General features: G+C 41.6%; 1 protein-coding gene across 1 annotated transcript in view; it reads right to left on the minus strand.

Annotated features, from left to right (window-relative positions):
• LOC110161082 (kynurenine 3-monooxygenase) overlaps positions 1–26,523 on the minus strand; it is a 50,456-nt gene that overhangs the window by 9,972 nt on the left and 13,961 nt on the right. Inside the window, exons 6-9 of the mRNA XM_020925792.2 lie at positions 25,173–25,260; positions 16,911–17,076; positions 15,865–15,936; positions 2,828–2,949 (exon numbers count right to left, since the gene is read on the minus strand). Of these exons, the coding sequence (XP_020781451.2) occupies positions 2,828–2,949; positions 15,865–15,936; positions 16,911–17,076; positions 25,173–25,260 (448 nt within the window). The remainder of the gene's footprint in view (positions 1–2,827; positions 2,950–15,864; positions 15,937–16,910; positions 17,077–25,172; positions 25,261–26,523) is intronic.

The following is a 26,523-nucleotide window of genomic DNA, read 5'->3' on the forward strand; positions in this document are numbered from 1 at the left end:
GTCCTAGTTTAGTCCTGGTTTTAGTCCTAGTTTAGTCCTGGTTTTAGTCCTGGTTTTAGTTCTGGTTTAGTCCTGGTTTTAGTCCTGGTTTAGTCCTGGTTTAGTCCTGGGTTTTCCTGGTTTTTAGTCTGGTTTTAGTCTGGTTTTAGTCCTAGTTTAGTCCTGGTTTAGTATTGTTTTAGTCCTGGTTTTAGTTCTGATTTTAGTCCTGGTTTTAGTCCTAGTTTAGTCCTGGTTTAGTATTGGTTTTAGTTCTGGTTTTAGTTCTGATTTTAGTCCTGGTTTTAGTCCTAATTTAGTCCTGGTTTAGTCCTGGTTTTAGTCCTGATTTTAGTCCTGGTTTTAGTCCTAGTTTAGTCCTGGTTTAGTCCTGGTTTAGTAGTTTTAGTTCTGGTTTTAGTCTGATTTTAGTCCTGGTTTAGTCCTGGTTAGTCCTGGTTTTAGTCCTGTTTTAGTCCTGGTTTAGTTTGGGTTTTAGTCCTGGTTTTAGTCCTGGTTTTAGTTCCTGGTTTTAGTCCTGGTTTTAGTCCTGGTTTAGTCCTGGTTTAGTCCTGGTTTTAGTCCTGGTTTTAGTCCTGGTTTTAGTCCTGGTTTTAGTCCTAGTTTAGTCCTGGTTTAGTCCTGGTTTTAGTCCTGGTTTTAGTCATGGTTTTAGTCATGTTTTAGTTCTGGTTTAGTCCTGGTTTTAGTCATGGTTTTAGTCCTAATTTAGTCCTGGTTTAGTCCTGGTTTTAGTCCTGGTTTTAGTCCTAATTTAGTCCTGGTTTTAGTCCTGGTTTTAGTCCTGGTTTTAGTCCTGGTTTTAGTCCTGGTTTTAGTCATGGTTTTAGTTCTGGTTTTAGTTCTGGTCTTAGTCCTGGTTTTAGTCCTAATTTAGTTCGGGTTTAGTCCTGGTTTAGTCCTGGTTTTAGTCCTGGTTTTAGTCATGGTTTTAGTCATGGTTTTAGTTCTGGTTTTAGTTCTAGTTTTAGTCCTAGTGTAGAAAATACCGCCGTGTAATCCATTTATTTCAACAAAGTAACTGTAATCCAATTACCACTCACTGAAACAGTAACTGTAACTGAATACAGTTACTCATCATTTGTACTCTGATTACTTAACTCCGGTACATGTAATCTGTTACTCCCCAACGCTGTTTAAAGGTGCTGTTTCCATGTATCTGAGCAAAGTGTGTCTTTTATATATTGTTAAATAAGTTTAAAGACTAATTCGTGACTAAACCAGGACTAGAACAGGACCAGACTAAACTTTACTGGATCCAGGACACAACCAGGACAAGTGAACAGACATTTACATTTACATACATTTTTGGTATAGACAGAAATTTAAGGCTAAAATGTGAAGGTTTACTTCAACATGCACAATTATTTTTAATTAAAGGCCCTATATTACACAAAACTGACTTTTACATGTTATTATGTTGTTATCTCTTCAAAAACAAAACAGGAGTCGAGTTTTGTTTCATTCACACATTATGAGCTTGAGTAATCCTTTATTATTTGCAGTGTTGGACGCGTTACTTTGAAAAAATAATGAGTTATAGTTACTAGTTACTTCTCCCAAAAAGTAACTGAGTTAGTAACTGAGTTACTCCACTATAAAAGTAACTAGTTACTGGGGAAAGTAACTATTGCATTACTTTTATTTATTTTTTTAAGGGCGCACTCACTCTAGGTGTTTTGAACCGTGCCGGGCTGAAGCTCGATTGCTGTGGGTTTTATGTTCCACACTCAAACCTGCACAACTGAACCGAGCCACAGCCTGACGACGTCATCACACGATTTTTCAAAAACTTTCAGAGACCAGAGCGTAGCACAAGTTTTACTTCATGGATGCTAAAACACTTTGTATTCACTGAGATAAAATTTTGGATTATAGGCAACTAAAGATGTTCTTGGTCGACTAAAACATGTCCAGGCAGCGCTGACGCGGTTCAGCTTCTGCTGTTGAAGTCTGCAGGTCAAACATATAGACCGTATATATATGAATGGTCATATATTCTTTGATTCCATAAATGCCGATGCAGAACTATACTTCACCCTTTGCTCCGTGAGGCTCCTGACTACAGTAGCTGTAATGCTCCGACAATCCATCAAGCGGTGCGGCTTCGTAGTTTACCAAAGTCAGACTAAAACATTTTGACAGATTTTTGAGCGCCGTGTAACACATACGGTTTGAGATCAGTAAACACAACCAGAATTAACCCTCTCCAGGCAGACGTTGCAGATTTGCATCAGCTAAATTCCAATTACCTACTTACTCCACATCCATATTTTATGAGGTTTTTTTTTTTTTTACTCAGGAGCCTTTTCTCTGATCCATGCTGATAAACGTGGGCAATGCAAACTGTGCAAGAATGACTACACGCAAACGGCCTGGCAGAAGTGCAAAATACTTTTTTCTGTTTACAAAGGATAAAAAAGTCAGGATTGTATATTACTATCCCATATTATAATTTTCAGCAAATATCAGATTTTTCCTGATACTAAAAATTAATTTGAGCCTGAGAGGGTTAATACATAAGGCCACTGTTGATTTTTGATCAAATTAAAGGATTTTAAGTGCGCCTTATAGTCCGAAAAACACAGTAACTGTGTATTATATTTTTATGGTATTTATATGTAAAAAGGCAGATTAAACTCATGATTCACGAGTTTAATCTGCCTTTTACAAATAAATACGATAAAAATACCAAACTTTTCAGCTCACTCACTCACTTCTCTTTTCTGCTGTTTAATACAATCAACCGATGAATCGACAAAACAACTACGGCTACAGCCTGACTTTACTTCCTGAAAAATCGTGTATTGCCCCTTTGAGTACTCACACTCCAATCAATGGAATGGCGTCTGGGAAGTATTTCTGGAAAAACTCCAGGACCTCGTCTCCTGTGGTGATCTCCTCGAAGTTCTCAAACGGCATGAAGAGCGTACAGGTGAATGTTTTATCCTGCAGACGGGAATAAAGAACAACACAACAGACTGAAAATAGCAGCACTTAAAGCTCCTATATCACACAAAATGGACTCTTGTGAGCTTCGAGAATGTTGTTATCTCCTCACAAACAGACCTGGAGTTGTTTTGTTTCATTCACACATGTTTGAGTAACACTGTTATTAGTCTGTTTACATCTCCAGAGCTCAAAATGTTCTGTTCCACCTCAAGTTAACAGCTCCTTTTAAATTTAATTCAGTAGAGATGAAATTATCCAAATGATTTTAGTGAAGGTGTACGGAGTTTAAAAACACTATTATATGATAATTATATTATTATTATATAGAGCACTTCCTTTATTACCACATGACATCACAAGGTGGAACAGAGTGTTGTCTGTGTGAGAGAAGAACGTAAATACGCAACAAAATACAACTCCAGGTCTGTTTGTGATGAGGAAATATTATAACATAGAGCAGAAAATAGACTAATATGGGCCTTTAAGACACAAAGACGGTAATTACCACATTACCACATAGTCACAAAAACACCTGAAATACTGTATTGTAAATTAAGCATGTTCAGTGACGTGCATCAGTACTGCACAAGACAGTCAGGTGAGAGTCGCTTTCTGTTACCGACCTGTTGCGCTATAGAGCAATGGTGGCATGGAACTCACTCCCACAGTTTCTCATCTCAGGAATGGAAGGAACGAAAGAAATGTTTTGGTTTTTTTTATGTTTATTAGCTATATATATATATATATATATATATATATATATATATATGTGTGTGTGTGTATGTATGTATGTATGTCCATCCATCCATTTTCTTCCGCTTATCCAAGGTCGGGTCGCGGGGGCAACAGTCTGAGGAGGGCCTCCCAGGCTTCCCTCTCCACACACACACTTCCTCCAGCTCTTCCAGGGGGAATCCCGAGATGTTCCCAGGCCAGCCCAGAGACATAGTCCCTCCAGCGTGTCCTGGGTCTTCCCCGGGGCCTCCTCCCAGTGGGACATGCCCAGAACACCTCCCGAGGGAGGCGCCAGGAGGCATCCGAAACAGATGCCCGAGCCTCAAACTGGCTCCTCTCAACGTGGAGGAGCAGCGGCTCTACTCCGAAGCTCCTCCCGTGTGACTGAGCTCCTCACCCTGTCTCTAAGGGAGCGCCAGCCACCCTGCGGAAGGAAACTCATTTCGACCGTTTGTATCCGCGATCTCGTCCTTTCGGTCACTACCCAGAGCTCATGACCAGAGGTGAGAGTAGGAACGTAGATTGACCGGTAAATCTCTTTTTTCTCTTCACCACAACGGTCCGATACAGCGACCGCATCACTGCTGACGCTGCACCGATCCGCCTGTCATATGTATGTATGTGTATATATCTATGTGCATCGATTATTATGATTATTTGTATATTTTTGTTATCTTTCATTGTTTGTGTGAATGTGGTACATGTACATCCTGTTACTGACGGCAGGAAGAATAGTTGCTGTTTTTCAGTAGCTAATGGGGATCTAAATAAAAAAACAAACACACAAACAAACCACATCTTTGGGGGCTGCACACAACTTTAGGACAGATTTTGAAAAAGTTGAAGCAGGAAGGACCCTCCTCTCGTCGTAAAATCTAACACAGTTCTCTATATTATTACACGCTGGACACAAATTGCAGTTTTTATTATGTAAAATCTTTTAAGGACAAGCGAAAACTGTTTTGACTTTGACTTAAACTACTTCAGAAAACATATACTGTGCCAATTAGGCTACTTTTATCTCGAGACCTGTTGTGTGATACTGTAAATACACAGATAACACTCCAGCTCCAGTGAATAGGACCAGAATAGCTCGGCACAGTCACTTTTCACTCCATCACTCCACATGTTTGAGCCTCTTCAGCGCCGCAGAGGAGAAGCAGAGGAGTGTGAAGAGGCCTCATCATTATGTGTCTGTTTCTAACTATAGTGACTGGACAGGTGTGAGGACCAATCACGTGGAGGCCAACAGTCTCATTGTTTTGTGCGTTAAAACGAACAAAGGACACAGGACTGACTGCAGATGTGTCAGTCATGAAGTCCCAGTTAGACAGTTTTAAATAATTTGATCACAATTTGATTAAAATTTGATTAAGTGAACCACCCAACTTTCTTAAGAAAAGAAATCACTTTATATCCTTGTTTTTAAAAATTCCACTGCAATTTTCATTTTCATTTTCATTTCAGCCCTGTTGCCGCATTTAATTATTTATTTATTTTTTATTTTTTTTCAACAAACTCTGTGTTTTAATTTTTCAAATCTTCAAACCAACTTCACATATCAATATTATCAATGTCAGTATTTATGTGACACCTCCAAAAAAAAGGGATGATATAATGACAATGACAATTTGTAATGGAAAATTCATTGTTTTTTCCAATAAACAATTAAAGGTGCAGTACGTCACTTTCTGGACGCTGCACATCACCTTCACTTCAGAACATCCTCCATGAAGATGCTGCCGTACTGCACAAGATTATTAGTCTGATTCATCAGCTGGTTTCACTTCGTGGAAACCGTCTGACCTCGCAGCGTTAGGATTCGTTCGTTCGACATTAAGCACATACTTTTTTTTTATTTAACCAATCGCTGCTATTTGGTCGTGACGTGTGTAATGCACCACTAACGGAGCCAACTGGTAAATTAAGCTTTTCCCAAATCCTGTAGGAAGAAGGACAATAACGTCTTTCCTCTTGATAAAATTCACCAAACATTCTCTTTGTTCCGGCTTTAAATCTTCAATCTCGGGAATCGTTGCCAACACAGAATGTACGGCTCTTTGCTGATTGGCTGGTGCCCGAACTCGCACTTCCGGGGTTTTTGAGAACCGTCTAGTGTATTCTGATTCCTGATCTAGTCACTGGAGAGAAATGAAATTGAGCGGAGGCACTAGGTGGCACCAGCCTAGTTAAAAGATTATAGCTAAAGGAACGACATTTCCATCCATCCACCCATTTTCTTCCGCTTATCCGGGGCCGGGTCGCGGGGGCAGCAGTCTAAGCAGGGACTCCCAGTTCCCAGGTCAGCCGAGAGACATAGTCCCTCCAGTGTGTCCTGGGTCATGCCCGGAACACCTCCTGAGGGAGACGCCCAGGAGGCATCCAGAACAGATGCCCGAGGCACCTCAACTGCTCCTCTCGACGTGGAGGAGCAGCGGCTCTACTCCGAGCTCCTCTCGTGTGACTGAGCTCCTCACCCTTGCCACCCTGCGAAGGAAACTCATTTCGAGCGCTTGTATCTCGTCCTTTCGGTCACTACCCAGAGCTCATGACCAGAGGTGAGGGGAGGAATGTAGACTGACCGGTAAATCGAGAGCTTTGCCTTTCGGCTCAGCTCCTCTTCACCACAACGGTCCGATACAGCGACCGCATCACTGCAGACGCTGCACCGATCCACCTGTCAATCTCACGCTCCGTCCTCCCCTCACTCGAGAACAAGACCCCGAGATACTTGAACTCCTCCACTTGAGGCAGGAACTCTCCACCCACACGGAGACGACAAGACACATTTTTCCTTTCTAGAACCATGGCCTTGGACTTGGAAGAGCTGATCCTCATCCCAGCCGCTTCACACTCGGGTCAAACCGCCCCAGTGCTGCAGGTCCTGGTTTGATGAAGCCAACAGGACAACATCATCTGTGAACAGCAGAGATGATCCTGTGGGGACTGAACGTTTTTACCGAAGTTAATAATTTAACTAAATTAAAAAACAAAACAACTGCTTTTATTTTTGTGAATTTTCTGGCTCTTCCATATTGTGGCTTTAATTACTTTTTCTTTATACAACAAACCATTTATTTACTTTTTTTTTTCATATTCCAAACTATATTTTAGACTCTGTTGTTACTTAAATCCAGACAGAATCACATCCTCTTCTCCTCTGACACAGTTTCAGAGCCTCCTCCGTCTGCGTGACGTTCGCTGACCTGGGGAAACCTGGAAAAGTAGGGCACCGGGCGACAGCCAAAAGCACTCAGCGCCTTTGAACGCCTCACATTAAAAACACAAAGACAAACTGCGCAGAGGGAAAAGAAGCGAACGACGCCGACGTGAACTCTGACGCAATTTAACAAAATGATCGAGACGAAACAGTCAAGCAATTTTGGGCAGTGTTCCTGTTTAGTCTGGATTAAGGGAAGAAAGACGAGAGAGAGAGAGAGAGGAAGAGGAAGAGGAGAGGAAAGAGGGAAGGAGAGGAGGGGTTAAAGGAAAGGAGGAGGAAGAGAGAAGACAAGGAGATGTAGATAGATCAACAGATTGGTAAGATAGATAGATAGAAAAAGGGAGAAGTTAGGAGGAGAGGAGATGGGGTGAGAGGATGAGGAGAGAAAGAGGAGAGGAGGAGAGTGAAGAAATAGAGGGAAGGGTGAGGAGAGAGGGGAGGAAAAGGAGGAAGAAGACAAGGAGATATGGAGGATGGATGATGATGGATGGATGGATAGATAGAAGAGAGAGGGAGAAAGAAAGAGCTGGAAGGAGAGGAGAGAGGGAGTGAAAGCGAGGTAAGAGGAGGGGAGAGGAGAGACGGAAAGACAAAAGAAGTAGAGGAGGAGAACAGAGAGGAAGGAAAGGAGACGAGGAGAGAGAAAGAGAGAGGGGAAAAGGGCAGGAAAGTAAGAAGAGGAGGAAGAGAGGGGGTGAGATGGAAGGATAGAGGAAGAAGAGGAGGAGAAGTGGAGGAGGAGGAAAGAGGGTGAGAGAAGATGGAAGAAGAGGGGACGGAGGACTTGAAGAGGAAAAGGAAGAAGGAGAGAAGATAAGGATGAAAGAAGGAAGGATTTGAGGAAGAAGGAGGTGAAAGATAGAGAGCAGAGTAGAGAAGGGAGAGGAGAGATGGAGGGTAAGAGGAGAGAGGGAGAGATGGAAAGACAGACGAAGAAGAAGAAGAAGAAGAAGAGGGGTCGAAATGGGGGAAGAAGAGGAGAGGAGGGTGAGAAAAGATGGAAGGAGAGAAGAGATAGAGGAGGAGGAGAGGACAGGGAGAGGAGAGGAGAGGAGGGGTTAAAGGAAAGAGGGAGGAGGAGAGAAGACAAGGAGAAAAGGGGATGAGAGAAGAGATGAAGCGGTAGAGGAGAGACAGAAAGACAAAAGAAGTAGAGGAGGAGAGGAGAGAAGAAGGAAAAGAAGACGAGATGAGGAGGTAAGATGAGTGGAGGAGTAAGGGGACAAAGAAAGAGAGAGAAAGAAAGAGATGGAAGGAGAGAAGATAAGAGTTAGAGGGAAGGGAAAAGCGGATGAAAGAAGCGATAGAGAGATAGAGGAGAGACAGAAAGACAATGGATGAGAGATGGAGGACGGAAGGAGAGGGAGATAAGGGTTAGAAGGAAGGGAAAAGGGATGAGGGAAAAGACAGAGAGGCAGAGAAGAGAAGAGGGGTGAGGGGAGAGACGGAAAGACAAAAGAAGCAGAGGAGGAGAGCAGGGAGGAAGAGAAAGGAGACGAGATGAGGAAGTGAGACGAGTGGAGAGAGGAGGAGTAAGGAGACCGAGAGAGAGATAGAAAGAAAGAGATGGAAGGAGGGGAGAGAGGGAGTGAAAGAGGGGTAAGAGGAGAGACGGAAAGACAAAAGAAGTAGAGAAGGAGAGCACAGACGAGGGGAAAGAGACAAGGAGAGAGGGGGAGAGAGAAAGAGAGAGAGGGGGCAAAAGGGTAGGAAAGTAAGAGGAGGGAGGGGGTGAGATGGAAGGATAGAGGAAGAAGAGGAGGAGAAGTGGAGGAGGAGGAAGGGGGGTGAGAGAAGATGGAAGAAGAGGGGACGGAGGACTTGAAGAGGAAAAGGAAGAAGGAGAGACGATAAGGATGAGAGAAGGAAGGATTTGAGGAAGAAGGAGGTGAAAGATAGAGAGCAGAGTAGAGAAGGGAGAGGAGAGATGGAGGGTAAGAGGAGAGAGGGAGGGATGGAAAGACAGACGAAGAAGAAGAAGAGGGGTCGAAATGGGGGAAGAAGAGGAGAGGAGGGTGAGAAAAGATGGAAGGAGAGGAGAGATAGAGGAGGAGGAGAGGAGAGGAGAGGAGAGGAGAGGAGGGGTTAAAGGAAAGAGGGAGGAGGAGAGAAGACAAGGAGAAAAGGGGATGAGAGAAGAGATGAAGCGGTAGAGGAGAGACAGAAAGACAAAAGAAGTAGAGGAGGAGAGGAGAGAAGAAGGAAAAGAAGACGAGATGAGGAGGTAAGATGAGTGGATAGAGGAGGAGTAAGGGGACAAAGAAAGAGAGAGAGAAAGAGATGGAGGAGAGAAGATAAGAGTTAGAGGGAAGGGAAAAGCGGATGAAAGAAGAGATAGAGAGATAGAGGAGAGACAGAAAGACAAAAGACGTAGAGGAGGAGAGCAGAGAGGCAGAGAAAGGAGAGAAGGGAGATGGATGGAGTAGGGGGACGAAGAGAGAGAGAGAGAGATGGAAGGTAAGAGGAGAGAAGGAGGGGGAGAGATGGAAGACAGACGAAGAAGAAGATCGGGAGAACTGGGGGACGAGGAGACGTGGATGAGATGGAGGACGGAAGGAGAGGAGATAAGGGTTAGAAGGAAGGGAAAAGGGGATGAGAGAAAAGACAGAGAGGCAGAGAAGAGAAGAGGGGTGAGGGGAGAGACGGAAAGACAAAAGAAGCAGAGGAGGAGAGCAGGGAGGAAGAGAAAGGAGACGAGATGAGGAAGTGAGACGAGTGGAGAGAGGAGGAGTAAGGAGACCGAGAGAGAGATAGAAAGAAAGAGATGGAAGGAGAGGAGAGAGGGAGTGAAAGAGAGGTAAGAGGAGAGACGGAAAGACAAAAGAAGTAGAGAAGGAGAGCACAGACGAGGGGAAAGAGACAAGGAGAGAGGGGGAGAGAGAAAGAGAGAGAGGGGGCAAAAGGGTAGGAAAGTAAGAGGAGGGAGGGGGTGAGATGGAAGGATAGAGGAAGAAGAGGAGGAGAAGTGGAGGAGGAGGAAAGGGGGTGAGAGAAGATGGAAGAAGAGGGGACGGAGGACTTGAAGAGGAAAAGGAAGAAGGAGAGACGATAAGGATGAGAGAAGGAAGGATTTGAGGAAGAAGGAGGTGAAAGATAGAGAGCAGAGTAGAGAAGGGAGAGGAGAGATGGAGGGTAAGAGGAGAGAGGGAGAGATGGAAAGACAGACGAAGAAGAAGAAGAGGGGTCGAAATGGGGGAAGAAGAGGAGAGGAGGGTGAGAAAAGATGGAAGGAGAGGAGAGATAGAGGAGGAGGAGAGGACAGGGAGAGGAGAGGAGAGGAGGGGTTAAAGGAAAGAGGGAGGAGGAGAGAAGACAAGGAGAAAAGGGGATGAGAGAAGAGATGAAGCAGTAGAGGAGAGACAGAAAGACAAAAGAAGTAGAGGAGGAGAGCAGAGAAGAAGGAAAAGAAGACGAGATGAGGAGGTAAGATGAGTGGATAGAGGAGGAGTAAGGGGACAGAGAGAGAGAAAGAAAGAGATGGAGGAGAGGAAGATAAGAGTTAGAGGGAAGGGAAAAGCGGATGAAAGAAGAGATAGAGAGATAGAGGAGAGACAGAAAGACAAAAGACGTAGAGGAGGAGAGCAGAGAGGAAAGGAGGCGAGATGAGTGAAAAGAGGAGGAGTGGGGACAAAGAGAGAGAGAGAGATGGAAGGTAAGAGGAGAGAGGGAGTGACAGAGCGGTAGAGGAGAGGAGGAGAGGAGGAGAGGAGGGAGCGCAGTAATTATCTCCGGAGTCGTGGGTAAAGGTCGGGACGAGGTGACGTTTGTTCTGCTGATTGTGATTTGTTCAAACACGGACGGAGACACTGAAGAGCTCAGATTATAAAACATATTTCAATAGTTTGGAGTGAATTATGTAACATGTAAAGAATTATGTCATATTTAACTCCTGAAACTGCAGCAATTTAAAGTTTGGAGAAAATTCTGTATAGTTTCTATTCACGCTTACGTCACAAACCAGGAAGACGTTTGGAAACACAGACCGAAGATCAGTGAAGAGCAGTGACGTCATGACATCAAACTCTGTCTGGGTCCATTTTGTGGAACAGCACGACAGTAAACAGAGCGTCGAGATGGATGGAGACGAAGACAGACGTTCTGTGTTGGCGACGATTCCCAAGATCGAGGATTTAACCCTTGTATTATGTTACGGGTCAATTTGACCCATTTCAGTTTTTGTTTTGACCAAAGTACTGTTTATCCATTTTTTTTCTTCCTACAATTTTGTGACTTTTTCTCATCTTGGGTCATGAACTCGTGTGTGAAATCTGGACTCTTTGATGTGTAGTACAATGTCTGTGCAGAGTTTTATACAAAGATGATGTTGTGGGTCATTTTGACCCAGACACTATAATGTGGGTAAATAACTGTTCAGATCGAAAAATAAACATCTCTTTGATGATCTCTTTTTTGATTTACTTTGTTTAGATTGTCTTGAGACTCAGGTGCAAGTAGAGGCAGAACTTTCTCGCCCTTGTCCTTGTCACTCACTGTCTCTGTTCTCATTTCATTTCTTTGCAAACACACCAAAAATGAGCTCCAGAAGTTCTACAGTTCTAGAAACTTTGGCACAGATATTGAACTGGGATGGTGATGCAGAGGAAGAGATTTCAGAGGCAGAGGATCTTTCAGAGAAGGAGGACAATGTTATTGATGATCCAGATTGTCAATTTTCCTCTGATGAGGAGTATTCAGAGGACGAGTCTGCCATTGTCTCTCCATCAGATGAAGACCAAGGAACGCAGCAATCATCATCCACAGAGGACACATGGGCATCTAAAGATGGTAGGATAAAATGGTCAACATCACCCCTCCAAAGTCGAGGTAGACGCTCATCTTTCAATGTCATCAAAATGACTCCCGGTCCCACAAGATTTGCTGTCACATAAGTTGATGATATTCAGTCAGCATTTCAGCTCTTCTTATCCCCACCAATAGAGAAGATAATACTGGACATGACCAGTTTGGCGGGGAGGTGTGTATTTCAAGAGAAATGGAAGCCACTGGATCAGACTGACTTGCATGTTTACATTGGAATTCTGATATTAGCTGGAGTGTACAGGTCAAAAGGAGAAGCAACTGCAAGTCTGTGGAATGAAGAAAATGGAAGGCCAATCTTTCGAGCTGCAATGTCTCTGGAGACATTCCACATGATCTCGTGTGATCCGATTTGACAATCGTGACACCGGAGCAGGTTGACGGGAAAGAGACAAATGAGCTGCGATCAGAGATGTGTGGGATAAATGGGTGAACATTGTTGAACATTGAAAATGAAGCAAGTCAAATGACACACAAAAAAAAAAGTGTGAAGAGGGAACACTTTAAATTGTTCTTAAATAGTTCTGTTGAAATTAAAAAGTTATTGTTTGTCTCTTTTCTAAATGTTCATATAATCTAAAATAAAGATGTTATTGGTTTAACCTGTTTTTTTTTACTCTTTTGCATGGATTTACAATGTACGAGTCAAAACGACCCGCGACATAATCAATGTAATTTTTTATCAACATAATACAAGGGTTAAACAAAGAAACGAGAATGTTTGGTGAATTTTATCAAAGGAAAAAACGTTATTGCCCTTCTTCCTTCAGGATTTGGTGCATTACATACGTCACAACTGAACAGCAGCGATTGGTTAAATAAAAAAAGTACCCGCCTACTGTCAAGCGAACGAATTCTAATGCTGCGAGGTCAGACTAATAACTGTTTGAGTTGAGGGCCTGTTTACACGAGAACGAGAGCGAGTAAAAATGACTAAATATTTTACCGGAAGTGCCTTTTGTTTGGCGTGTTCTATCAAAAATTACTAGACTCAATCAATTTAAATTCCAAAAATGTATTCCCCTGACAATACAATTCTAATACAAAGCTCTGGGTCAGATCATTGTCCCTAACTGCCTACAAAGTTACATGGGGCTTACATCAGGCATCTGACCCCTTCTGAATACTTCAATCCAGTTTTTATAAACATCCATATGAATATGCAAATAATATGTTGAGCAGGTTCCCGCCTTGAATCGTCGCCTTGAAGTGTCAGCATTTCTTCTTTGGGGGAAGTGACAACCCCGTCCAAACCATTGTAAATCACACCAAGTCTGTTTAGATAAGCCAGTTGTTTATCCACAGTCCAGTTCTGCAAAGGAAATTGCTTAGAAGCACATAGGTCACACATTATGTAGAAAACACAATAGTACTTTTCAACAGATAAGATCTCAGTGTTTAAGCTTCAACTCAATGTGTAACTTCATTAAACAATATTCAAACCACCACTTGATGCAGCCTTCAGTTTAGACGGTGACGGCGTTTATGACACCACCCTCTGCCGTAGCGTTTCCGTCTACACTGCCCAAGACACAAAACAGATAGTGTATCACAGCACCACCGAGTCACATGCAGTTCCACACACTTCTGCGTCACCGTATGCACGCAGTTTTCCTCCCGAAAACTCTTACCTAAACGTGGATTAAAAAGTGAAGACGCTTCTCACAACTACAAGAGCAATTTTCCTTGCCCCAGAATGACATGTATTGGTATTTGCAGATTAGAGATTATTTGACAAAACATCCACAGTGGGATGTTGTAATGAGAGAGCCCACTAATATAGAAATGTATTTTGTTAAATTATTTGAAAAAGAAACCAGAATGAAAAAAATCATATCCTTAATGTATAAAAACCTATCTGAAAACATATCAGATAATACGCTCCATGTTAAACATCAATGGGAACTTGAGATGAATGTGATTATAACAGATGAGCAATGGGAAGATATGTGTTTATATTGTCACAAAGGAATTGGAAGTCAAAACTGGAGAGAGTTTGACTGGAAAACAAAAATCAGATTTTTCAGAACTCCACTAAGGACATTCATGATTAAGACTAACACCACCAATAAGTGCTGGAGAGGATGTGGTTTGGTTGGAGACCACACCCACATCTTTTGGGATTGCCCAAAGATAAGAACATTTTGGGAAAGTATCAAAAAGAAGACTGAAGATACAATTAGATCAGATATTCCAATGGACCCTCTGCTATTTTTGCTTGACTTATATTGTGACAAAGAGGGCCTTTGTCCCCATTTTTCACCTTAGTTCAGTTACATCTATATCAACTAAACAGCTAAATAATAACTATCCCGGGTTTGTTTTATTTAGTCTTTGTTTAATTGATCACATTCACACAGTTACTTTAAATTCATTTTATTTGGTTATATCCCTTCATTTTTGTTTAAACTTACCACCTTTACCTGTGACTCCACATGGTCTGGGAACAAAAGAAAGGGGGGGCGTGTCCTTTGGCAGCCATATTTCTAGGCTCAGGGGGAGGTGTTGGCCCAGACCATGTGGAGGGAAGCCTCGGAAATGGTTCTTTGTTTTATCAAATGGGTTATTAGAATTTTGGTTTCAGTGTATCTAGTTAAGCTGGAGCACTGTTCAGTTTAAAAGGGGGATTAGGCTTCAGAAAATAATTTAAGGCAGCACACCAGTAAGGAAAGGAAATTGCTACAGTTTTCCCCGTAAGTTGGTGTGAACCCAGGGGGAGGGACTTCCTCTCTGGGGGGTATATAAGTAGAGGCAGTTTAATCAGTAGGGAGGTCACCATCAGTGCAGCCAGGTGCCTGTGGGTATTTTCTTTTGTTGTGTTATTTTCTGTTGCTTTTGTTTAGTTAAGCACAGTTCTTTTTTGTAAATATGTATATAATTTTGCCCACGACTTGGAAGGATCCAATAAAGAATTTGGTTTGGTGAAGGACAACTTTGCACTGGACTCTCATTTTGACCACTTGGGCCAGCTTCCCCACATATATCCCAACTCACTGACGACCAACAGTACATTTTACATGTACTTTCACTAGTGGCAAGAAAAATAGTGACCCTGAACTGGCTCAAGCCAAACCCACCAACGATTGCTCAATGGACACAAAAATTGAAGTGCGTTTATCAGATGGAGTGTCTGACTGCCCAGCTTCAACTCAAAATGGATATTTTCTTAAGGCGATGGTCACGTGTACCATCTTTATTTGACTGAGTAGTTTTTTTCCTTTTTTTTTTTTTTTAATGCCCTACCTGACTACTGTACTTAACTACATATGACTAGAGTTATGAGCCAAATCTCGACACTTGTTTTTGTTTGTTCTAATGTAAATTGCCTGTTATTTTGTACTTTTGGCAATAAAGTTCAAAAAAAAAAAAAAAAAAGTGAAGACGCGACGCCACTTTTGCGTCTTCTGTTCAGACCGTCATCATATAAACCTTAGTGGGGAATCTGTACAAAGTAAAGTTGTTTACGATGTCTCTGGTTTAGATTCTACTTTCTTACACAACTCCCGTATGTAGAATTCTTTAAAATTCGTCTTCTAGAAATGTAATGGAAATGAGTGATAGGCTGCATCATAATCATTCATCAGGTTCATTAAATAATACACAGTTCCACTCGGGGAATGGAATGATTATCGCACACGCCAGTGGAGTAACATTAGCGTAAGAATAAAGAACAGAACAGTCACACAGAGTTCACTGATGAGACACAGAGGTGATGACAGATGTGTTCTAACTTGTGTCCTGCTTAACAACACTTACAACGGCATGAGGGGCATGAATCAGTCCGTTCTAGCCTTTTTCAATTATTAGAAAAAAAATGTAAATGCACTAGTACTATACAAATTATTACAGGTAAAAAAAATCACTCTGTACCATACAAAGCATGTCCGTGAATAAGATGTAAAGATGAAGCCTACAGCGTTGCATCTCACAGCAATGATAAACAAAACCCCGTCAGACGTAATTTAAAGCAAAAACTAAAATATATATGGTACCAAATACAAAGCTTGAAAGAATTTGAAATGTTCTGTTAATTGTGGATATTACAAACACTGCACAATGACAGAGTTGACCAGTATTTGCCGCAGCGCGCTGACAGCTGTGGTGTTTGTAACAGATAAAAGTGGACATGTTCTCACCAGGTTTGGCAGCGCGATCATCATGAACGTGTTTCGGGGCCAGATGTGCAGATAATTCGGCTTCATGGCAAACTGCAAAACACAAACACAAGCACAAAGTGACTTCAAGTGACTTTGAATGTGTCCCAGTATTTTCCACATGGAACTTTTTTTCACACAAAGTTAGATTAGATCTCCTTGGAGATAAGCAGGTTACACAGTGCAGCATTAACATTTAACAGTCCGATATTACGGGAAATTTTCAACATATGTTTTAAGGCCATGTCATAATGTTGTTACCTCATCAAAAATATACCATATTTTTCTGACTTTAAGTCACATTTTTTTCATGGTTTGAGTGGTTCTGCGACTTAAACTCAGGTGTGACTAATATATTAAAATATATAATTTCACATGTTCATTATTTTCACTCTGACAGCGGCGAGAGGCTCTGTGCTCGTGTGATAGGATCTGACTCCTATTACTCCTGTACCACTGGAAATATAACATTTTTAGGGCCGGGCGCGTTAACGCGTTAATTTTGCGTTAACTAATTAAGTCATTAACGCCGACAATTATTTTAACGCCGTTAACACAGTTTTTATTATTTATTTTATTGTAAACGTCTGTTTCTCACTGGCTTTTATTTTGAAAAAGTCCACCGCGAGCGTTTCTTTAAGTTTGACGTCTTTTCTTTATACTTTTTTCACTTTTTTCTGACCACGTGAGATGCAACGTGCCCGAGCCTCCGCGAGCCGCGGCTCCGGCTCTGAGCTGAGCTTATTTCTTTAGTTCAGTGCTGGAGTCACTGATTTACCCAGATTCCACCCAGTGGAGCACTTCTTGTCTTACCACATGACATCACAGGTTGGAGTGTTTTCAGTTTGAGAGAAAAACACCTCGTAAATGTGCAGGGTTTGTGTGTTAAACGTGTGAATGAAACAAAACACAAGTCCAGGTCTGTTTGTGATGAGGAAACAACATTATAATATCAGAAAACATATCATCTTGGCCGTTTATCGTTGTGTTTTTCCTTTCGTTGTGGGTGTGTTTGGTGTGGTTCTCACGTCTCCGTCTCTCGGGGGCATCGTCAGCTCCATGTACCCGTGGGGGATGTACGTTTGGCTGTAGTTGAATCGACTGCGTCTCAGAAACTGTTTCCGGATGGAAGAAAAAGCCCCATCGCAGCCGACGATCAAGTCTGCCAAGATCTGCTGCTTTGTACCGTCAGCTCTGCAAAACAAGAGAGAAGAGACCAGGACTAGACCAGGACCAGACCAGGACCAGACCAGGACCAGACCAGGACTAGACCAGGACTAGACCAGGACCAGACCAGGGCTAGACTAGGACTAGACCAGGACTAGACCAGGACTAGACCAGGGACTAGACCAGTAGGACTAGACCAGGACTAGACCAGACCAGGACTAGACCAGGACTAGACCAGGACGACTAGACCAGGACGAGACCAGGACTAGACCAGGACTAGACCAGGACTAGACCAGGACTAGACCAGGACTAGACCAGGACTAGACCAGGGACTAGACCAGGACCTAGACCAGACCAGGACCAGGAGACCAGGGCTAGACCAGGACTAGAGACCAGGACTAGACCAGGACGAGACCAGGACTAGACCAGGACTAGACCAGGGCTAGACCAGGACTAGACCAGGGACTAGACCAGGACGAGACCAGGGCTAGACCAGGACTAGACCAGACTAGACCAGACCAGACCAGGACAGACCAGGACCAGACCAGGAGACTAGACCAGACTAGACCAGGACTAGACCAGGACTAGACCAGGACTAGACCAGGACTAGACCAGGAGACCAGACTAGACCAGGACGGACTAGACTAGACCAGGACTAGACTAGGACTAAACCAGGACTAAACCAGGATTAAACAAGGACGAGACCAGGACTGAATCAGGACTAGACCAGGACCAGACCAGAACGAGACCAGGACTAGACCAGGACTAGACCAGAACGAGACCAGGACTAGACCAGGACTAGACCAGGACCAGACCAGGACTAGACTAGGACTGAACCAGGACCAGACCAGGACTAGGACTAGGACCAGGACGGTCAGGTCACATTAGTCTTTGGTTAGACCTGATTTAGTTTAAACTTTTTGTGTTAGATTTGGTTTAGTTTAGTTTTTAGGTTAGACCAGGTTTAGTTTAGTCTTTGTTTAAACTTGGTTTAGTTTAGTTTTCTTTGGTTAGTCCTGGTTTAGTTTAGACTTTTTAAGTTAGACCTGCTTTAGTTTAGTTTCGGGTTAGACCTGGTTTAGTTTAGACTTCCTGGGTTAAACTTGGTTTAGTTTAGACTTTTTGCATTAGACCTGATTTAGTTTAGTCTTGGTTTAGACCTGGTTTAGTTTAGTTTTAGGTTAGACCTGGTTTAGTTTTGTCTTCTTGGTTTAAACTTGGTTTAGTTTAGACTTTTTGGGTTAGACCTGGTTTAGTTTAGTCTTGGGTCGGACCTGGATTATTTTATTCTTTTTGCGTTAGACTTGGTTTAATTTAGTCTCGGTTTAGATCTGATTTAGTTTTAGTTTTAGTTTAGTTTTAGTTTTATTAATTCTTGGGTTAAACCTGGTTTAGTTCTGGTTTAGTCCTGGTTTAGTTCTGGTTTAGTTCTGGTTTAGCCCTGGTTTAGTTCTGGTTTAGTCCTGGTTTAGTCCTGGTTTAGTCTGGTTTAGTTTGGTTTAGTCCTGGTTTAGTTCTGGTTTAGTCCTGGTTTAGTCCTGGTTTAGTCCTGGTTTAGTTCTGGTTTAGTTCTGGTTTAGCCCTGGTTTAGTTCTGGTTTAGTTCCTGGTTTAGCTCTGGTTTAGTCCTGGTTTAGTCCTGGTTTAGTTCTGGTTTAGTCCTGGTTTAGTTCTGGTTTAGTTCTGGTTTAGTCCTGGTTTAGTTCTGGTTTAGTCCTGGTTTAGTCCTGGTTTAGTCTGGTTTTAGTTTGGTTTAGTCCTGGTTTAGTTCTGGTTTAGTCCTGGTTTAGTCTGGTTTAGTCCTTAGTTTGTAGTCCTGGTTTAGTGGTTTAGTTCTGGTTTAGTTCTGATTTAGTTCTGGTTTAGTCTTGGTTTAGTCCTGGTTAGTCTGTTTCCTGGTTCAGTCCTGGTTAGTTCTGGTTTAGTCCTGGTTTAGTCCTGGTTTAGTCCTGGTTTAGTTCTGGTGTAGGATTTCTGGTTTTGAGTGTTTTCTCCTGAACTCGCCCTGAACTCTCCTGGTTTAAAATGGTCTTATATTACTTTCCACCAGCTCGAGTGATGATTACATCGGTACATTTCCTGGTCTCTATGGCTAACGCTCTTATCTCCCAGACATCAGACCAGTGTGGAACATTTGATTAAAGAGAAATATGAGCCGCTGTTCTAAGGCCGCGCGATCCAGAAGCAGCGTCAGCGATGGAGATATGAACGTGTCAAAGTGGATTTATTCAAGACGGTTATTAAACTCTCCTGCGCGTTTGGTTCTGTTTGATTGACTGCTGGAATTGTAATGTCATATATGTGTCTTTAGAACGGAAATGTAGGTCAAATCCCGAGAAAAGTGGGGTTTTTTTTTAAATCTATCTCGAGGTACGGAGCGCTGTTGACTGCACTTGGACTTCTGCTTCACTTCCCCGTCTGAAAAAAAACACTTAAAGGTTGTATGGAGGATTTTTTTTCAGTTTCAAATTGTCAGTGAAAGTTTAAAATACCATGACAGAGACGCAGCAGCTTTGTAATTATGAAGACTAAAAAAAAAAAAAGAACGAAAATCTATCAACTGTGGACGTGTTGAGGCCAGATAAACATCAGCCAATAGAAAACCAGGCTCCCTCATTTTCTATTGGCTGTTAGGTCGTCAATCAAACTCCCTGCGTTTCTAGTGTAACTGACTCTTTGGCGCACTGGGATTATGTGGTTTTTGCAGCGGTTCTTAGAGGCTTTTTTAAAACTGTCGCTTCCTCGCATTTCGCACAAAGTTTGTCGCGACGGCGGACGAGAATCCACGACCGGTTCGCCGCAAAAGAAAGTCGGTTTTTGAGGTCGCTGAAAGAAGAAGAGATGAAGTGGAAAAGGAGCGAAGACAAACTGAGGTGATTCTTGGAGATCTCGTCCAGCGATGGCGCGACCGAAGCAGACGAAGGGTCTAAAAACTGACGCGTCGGTCGCTGAATTACTTCTAGACAGGAAACTTCAACAGTGATTCTGAACGTGCACAAGGACTGTCGCTGTATTTCTCTTCCCTTAAAAAAATCCTCTATACAACCTTTAAAGCCTGAAAATTAAACCATCAGAATATTAACGAAACTGTTTGTGAGAGCGAAGAACGCGTTGGAAAAAAACTAGTTCCTTTTGTAGTTTTAAAGCTGCATTATCTGATTTTCACAAGAACTGTAGCCTGTGCTCTTCCTGATTTAAAAAAGTTTAGAGCCAAGCAAGAATAGAAATTGATTTATGGACAAAATTGCAAGAAAAAAAAAAAGTCAGGATCATGTAGAGTGAGTTAATACGGAGATTTTAAGACCAAAATGAGGAGCCTGACAACAGCAGTTACACAGAGAGAGGTTGCAATGTTTTTTTGTTTTGTTTTTTTCAATACAAAGTGAATTGGAACAGAGTCGATGGAGCTGGAATTGTGCCCATGATCACTTCCTATTTGGAACATGCCGAATAACATGCAGGTTAACGATGTCCATTTATGATTTAGACCAAAAAGAGTCCATCGCCTGCCATACTTTTTATTTGTGCTAAATGTCCAGTGTGTCTTATGGAATGTTGAGAGGAGAATAACATTCTATTGAGGTTCTGGGCCTGTTGATGGTAAAGAAATCATCACAGATCCATTGATTTTGGTTGGATTTTTATATTTTTTTTCTGTGGAATGACTATACTGTTTGAAGAAAAGAATGGCATATTGGCTGATGTCAAAACTTGGGGGAATAGTTGATTGCCAATGAAGGTAAAGATGAAAATATTGGAAAAAAGTGAAAAAATTCCTTATTTTTTGGCATTAAATTGAGCCAAAATCATGTAGAAATGTGTTTTATGAATAATTTTTTCACTGAATGTTGTCATCACATGTGTTCTTTGCATCTGGAATGTATTTGTAGACATCTTACCCAATCCACTGAGGGTTTGAGGAAATTTTTCATTTTTCAAAATTTTCTATCACAAAATGAAGGTTACCTACACTAAAATGGCCAAAAAAAAATTTCGCGATATTTCCGGAAGAGCAGATCCTCCAATTATTGGTCCTCAGGGTCACAGTTAACAAAAAAATACAAATAAAAAGTATGGCAGGCGATGTCAGGTTCAACCCATTTTTGAGACTTTGGCTCCCGACTAAACAGTTTAGTCCAAAGTTTCAGACGCCTGTGTCAGAAACACCTGCCTCTGTCTGATACAGATGAAAAAGTTGAGATTTTTACAGTCCATGTGCTCCTCGGCACAGGACACGTGTGTGTGTGTGTGTGTGTGTGTGTGTGTGTGTGTGTGTGTGTGTGTGTGTGTGTGTGTGTGTGTGTGTGTGTGTGTGTGTGTGTGTGTGTGTGTGTGTGTGTGGACGCCGCATTCATCACAAAGGCACAAACTATATAAAAGTAATGTAAGTAAATAAGTTTTTTATTTATATCGCGCTTTTCACAAACATCTGTCACAAAGACGCTTTACAGATCATTATTCAGTCACTCCAGACCTGGTGGGGGTGAACTACTGTTGTAGCCACAGCTGCCCTGGGGTAGACTGACAGAAGCGCGGCTGCCAATCAGTGCCAGTGGTGCCTCTGACCACCACCATCACACACACACACCACTTTCATACTAGGCAATGTGGGTGAAGTGTCTTGCCTAAGGACACAACAAGAGTTTCTGTGACTGGTGCCCTCGCCTCTCGCATCCAAGTCCTGACCAGGCCCGGCCTCTGAGCTTCTGAGATCTGACGGGATCAGACTTTGACTTCAGTCTGGCCACAAAAAAGCCGAAGCTGATGGGAAAATGTGCAGTATCAGAGCTTTTGCTGATACCAGTATTGGTATCGGGACGACTAGGGTGACCAGATTTTCTAAATTCCCGGTTTGTAGATTGGTGGTTGGTAAAAATAAAATTGTGAAATGAGTGCGTAATTAAGGAAAAATGTTCTGCATTTGGCCCATTCACGACTTAATCACAACATGTGAGTCAGTATAGTCATATTTTTGTTGTGTTTTCCATAATTTTACCTAAACAAATGACAGTTTATGCCTCTCTTTACTGTTTTCAGCTACCAAATTGCTCAAAACTAGGGACACCAGAGACATTTTTCCATAAATAACTGGGACAAATCTCTGGTTTTGGATAAATCTGCTGGGACAGAGGACACAGGCTCAAAACTGGGACTGTCTCGAGTCAATAGGGACGTCTAGTCACTCTAGGACAGTGTTGGGAAGGTGACTTTTAAAATGTATTCCCCTACAGATTACAGATTACATACACCAAAATGTAGTTTGTAACGTAATCCATTAAATTACTTAAAGTGAGTAATGTAATCTGAATACTTTGGATTACTTGATTCGCTGTAGAGAAACAAAGACGAGGAAACTTAACCGTATTAAAAATATTATTGATAGAAGAGCAGGAGACATGTCCGCGCAGCAGGATTTAGTCCTGTTAAATCCTGTTTTAGTCCTGGTTTAGATCTAGTTTAGACCTGGTTTTAGTCCTGGTTTAAACCTGGTTTTAGTCCTGGTTTAGTCCTGGTTTAGTTCTGGTTTAGTCCTGGTTTAGTCCTGGTTTCTGGTTTAGTCTGGTTTAGACCTGGTTTTAGTCCTGGTTTAAACCTGGTTTTAGTCCTGGTTTTAGTCCTGGTTTAGTTCTGGTTTAGACCTGGTTTTAGTCCTGGTTTAGATCTAGTTTAGACCTGGTTTTAGTCCTGGTTTAGATCTAGTTTAGACCTGGTTTTAGTCCTGATTTAGTCCTGATTTAGTCCTGGTTTAGACCTAGTTTAGACCTGGTTTTAGTCCTGGTTTAAACCTGGTTTTAGTCCTGGTTTTAGTCCTGGTTTAGTTCTGGTTTAGTCCTGGTTTAGACCTGGTTTTAGTCCTGGTTTAAACCTGGTTTTAGTCCTGGTTTTAGTCCTGGTTTAGTTCTGGTTTAGTCCTGGTTTAGACCTGGTTTTAGTCCTGGTTTAAACCTGGTTTTAGTCCTGGTTTTAGTCCTGGTTTAGTTCTGGTTTAGACCTGGTTTTAGTCCTGGTTTAGATCTAGTTTATACCTGGTTTTAGTCCTGGTTTAGATCTAGTTTAGACCTGGTTTTAGTCCTGATTTAGTCCTGGTTTAGACCTGGTTTAGACCTAGTTTAGTTTCTAGCAATGAGTGGAATTACTGAAAAAAAATATATATAAATAATAATAATAATAATAATATTAATAATGTGAAAACAGGAAAATACCAACGTGTAATCCATTTATTTCAACAAAGTAACTGTAACTGAATACAGTTACTCATAATTTGTACTCAGATTACGTAACTCCAGTACATGTAATCTGTTACTCCCCAACACTGCTCTAGGAACAACCCTACTTAAAGTTATAGTCTTGAAATCAGTATTAGAACTGAAAAACCTGGATGAGTGCATCCGTAATAAGAGCTATATTGGATTTGAACTTGATATCCTCTAATCTGGAGACACAGACGGGTCAAATTTACCAAACTGTTGTAGAGGCCAGGTCGAAAACTTCATAAAAATGCAAGACAGTTTTACCCGTTTGAACTCACTCGCCTGATTCCAGACGAGCTCGCGGGCGTTTCATAAGCAGATGCAGAACGCACACGGACGGAATGACAGCGGCGAGGAGACACAGAGGAGAAATGGGACTGCGTTAATTATTCGCACCGTGAGTGAGCAGAAGGAGCCCGAGGTGCCTTCACTGTTAATTGGATTGTAAATTGTACGGCATTTTAAACTCAAGGACATTTAATTACCAAACTCCAGTGAACTTTAAACACCGCGGTGGCCTCAAAAGCAACACTTTATCACGGTCAGATACACAAGGACGTGATCTAGAAGAGCAACATGTATAAGATTAAATATAGATCTTTTTTAAGTGGTGAAGTTTAATTAGGTTAAAACTAGTTTATTTGTAACAGTTTGCAGCGGTGCAAAGTCATTCCTCGTTTAACTTTTGCATTCCCAACATCCTAATTAGTCACCATAATGAGTTTATAAAAGCTTTTCACAACTTTCAGACACCAGTGCAGAGTTTTGCAGTGTCGGTAAAGCTCACAACAACTAGAATGCTAACACACACTTCTTGATAATCTATGTATCTATGTATCTGTACTGGGGCAAGACCATTTTTTTCAAATACATGGGAAAAATTATGTACAGGAGCTTTAATCAAAGACCAAAAATCATACAGGAGTTAAATGATGCAGATATTGACTGCAAAACAATGGGAATTGTGCAATGAGTGGAGTCTGCAATATTTTATTGTTTGGCTCCTTGTGACCCCAGTTCTTTGGGACAACGGATGGAAATTAGCCTAAAGGGAGAATTATAGTTCTTCGTCGTCTCACCACACAGTGCCGCCGTCGCCTTGTTGCCGTCGGTTTTGATTTATGGATTTGTGTCAAGGTCTATGTTCAGTTCAATTCACCGTCACAACACTAGGAGGCTTTGATTTTAAAATGGCGTTCATGTAAACAAAATGAAGCGGAAAGCAGAGTACCAGAAATGTATGTAGTGCAGTGGTGGAGAGGACCAATCACAGTCCTTACAGTCTGCGTCTCTTCCGTCTTGTTATCTGTTTTGACACGTAGTTAGAAAATTTCGAGATGTACGTTGATCGTCGCAGACGCTCTTAGGATTGGGTGCATGGCGCAGATGATTTGATACACAACCATAAAATGGGCTTAACTCACGCTCTCCTCGGGGTCACAAAGACCCAAAGAAACATTTTCTTTCCTTCCCGTTCTCTTGGGGCGGGTCAATCAGACCCAAATAATTTTTTTCACATATTTTCTCACCAGGCGAGAAAAAAGTGTGTTTACATTCATGTTGTGTCTTGTTTGTCCATTTACATGCTCTGTCCTAATCAACTAAATAAAAAAATTAAATCCCATGGCCAAGGTTCAACCCAGGAGAAGGTTCAACCAAACAACTGCACAATAAAATGTTAAAAGTATTGAAACGTATGTACTTACGTACCGAACCGTGATGTTTTGTGAACTGTTACACCCCTAGTATTGGGTACAAGTTTATTCCTTGGTGTCAAAATCGAGTTTAAAATGTTAGTAACGTGACAACACCACCGCGTAAACAAGTGCAGCTTTGATCAGCCCAAACCCTCTTCTCTGAACGGAGTGTTTACCTGACAAAGGTCATGGCCCCCGTCTCTGCGTTCCAGTCCTGCAGTTTGTGGTCGAAGTTCAGTTTGGTGTTTGGATACGTCTCGGCCTCTGCCACAAAAACACACAAAATGAGCTTTATACAAATCCATTTAGGAGAAAAACACAACCGTCCAGTTTTATTTGAACAACGATTATTTTAGGAGTCAAACAGACAGCAATTAGTCAAATAACTAACAACAACAACAAAAATCTGAAGCCACGTCTGTTTAAAACGGCTTTTAATGTTGAACTTGTTGAACTGTTTTTATCTTTCATGTATTAGTTGTTTACTGCTCTTTGAATATTTGAATATTTGTTCTGTAAAGCGTCTTTGAGTGTCATGAAAAGCGCTATATGAATAAAATTATTAACTAAACGGTCAAACAATTATTTTTTTGTACTTTAGGACTTTTTAAATACGTAAAAATTTTAATAAAACAATGAAATGGTGTAATGCAGTGTAAAATAAGTTATATATTTTGTTCTGTTTGTCGAATTATACACAATTTTTTACTGTTATTTTGAACTAAATATTACTCAAGTACAGTGGTGGAAGAAGTAGGCCGTACTCAATTTTGTTGCTTAAGTAAAAGTGCATGTACCAAAGCAAAAAATACTCAAGTACAAGTAAAAGTATCACATGAAAAAACTACTTAAGTGAAAGTATTTGGGAAATGTTTACACGAGAACGTTTGCGGGTAAAAATGACAAAATATTTTATCGGAAGTGCCTTCCGTTTAGACCAGGAGTGTCAAACTCATTTTGGTCCGGGGGCCGTATCCAACCTACTTTGATCCCAAAGAGGCCGGATCAGAAAACTCATGGCATATAAACCCCAAAAATAAAAATAAGTTCAAATATTTGTGCAGAGAAACGCAAATCTATTACAGAAATCTTTTTTAATTGATGAACTCTTTCTTTTACAAAATATTATAATATTATGAACAACCTGAAACTTTAAGAAAAATGCAATTTCAACACAATGTTTTAACATGAACTTGTATGTAAATAGGAATAAGTCAATTTTTTCTTGTAAAATCCTGCACTCGGCTCCACTTTTCTCATGTTGGACATTTTTCTGATGAGGGTGTCACGGTCAACAGTCAAAACGATCGTCCTTTAAGAGCGTTTGGAAAGAGACAAGTCTTCATTTGTGCTGCTCTGGTGGGAGGGGCCACGTACAGAGACGCTGGAGACGCTGCTGTGATAAACACCGCAGAAAATTAACAATATTTTAATAGAAAATATAATTAAAATATTTTAGTAGAAAATCAGATGAGGGCCAGATTAAAGGTCTTGGAGGGCCGTATAAAACCAACCTTGCATTTGAAG

The sequence above is a fragment of the Boleophthalmus pectinirostris genome, unplaced genomic scaffold, assembly GCF_026225935.1.
Source record: "Boleophthalmus pectinirostris isolate CB_2022bp ecotype Guang Dong unplaced genomic scaffold, ASM2622593v1 HiC_scaffold_5, whole genome shotgun sequence".
Classification (NCBI taxonomy): domain Eukaryota; kingdom Metazoa; phylum Chordata; class Actinopteri; order Gobiiformes; family Gobiidae; genus Boleophthalmus; species Boleophthalmus pectinirostris.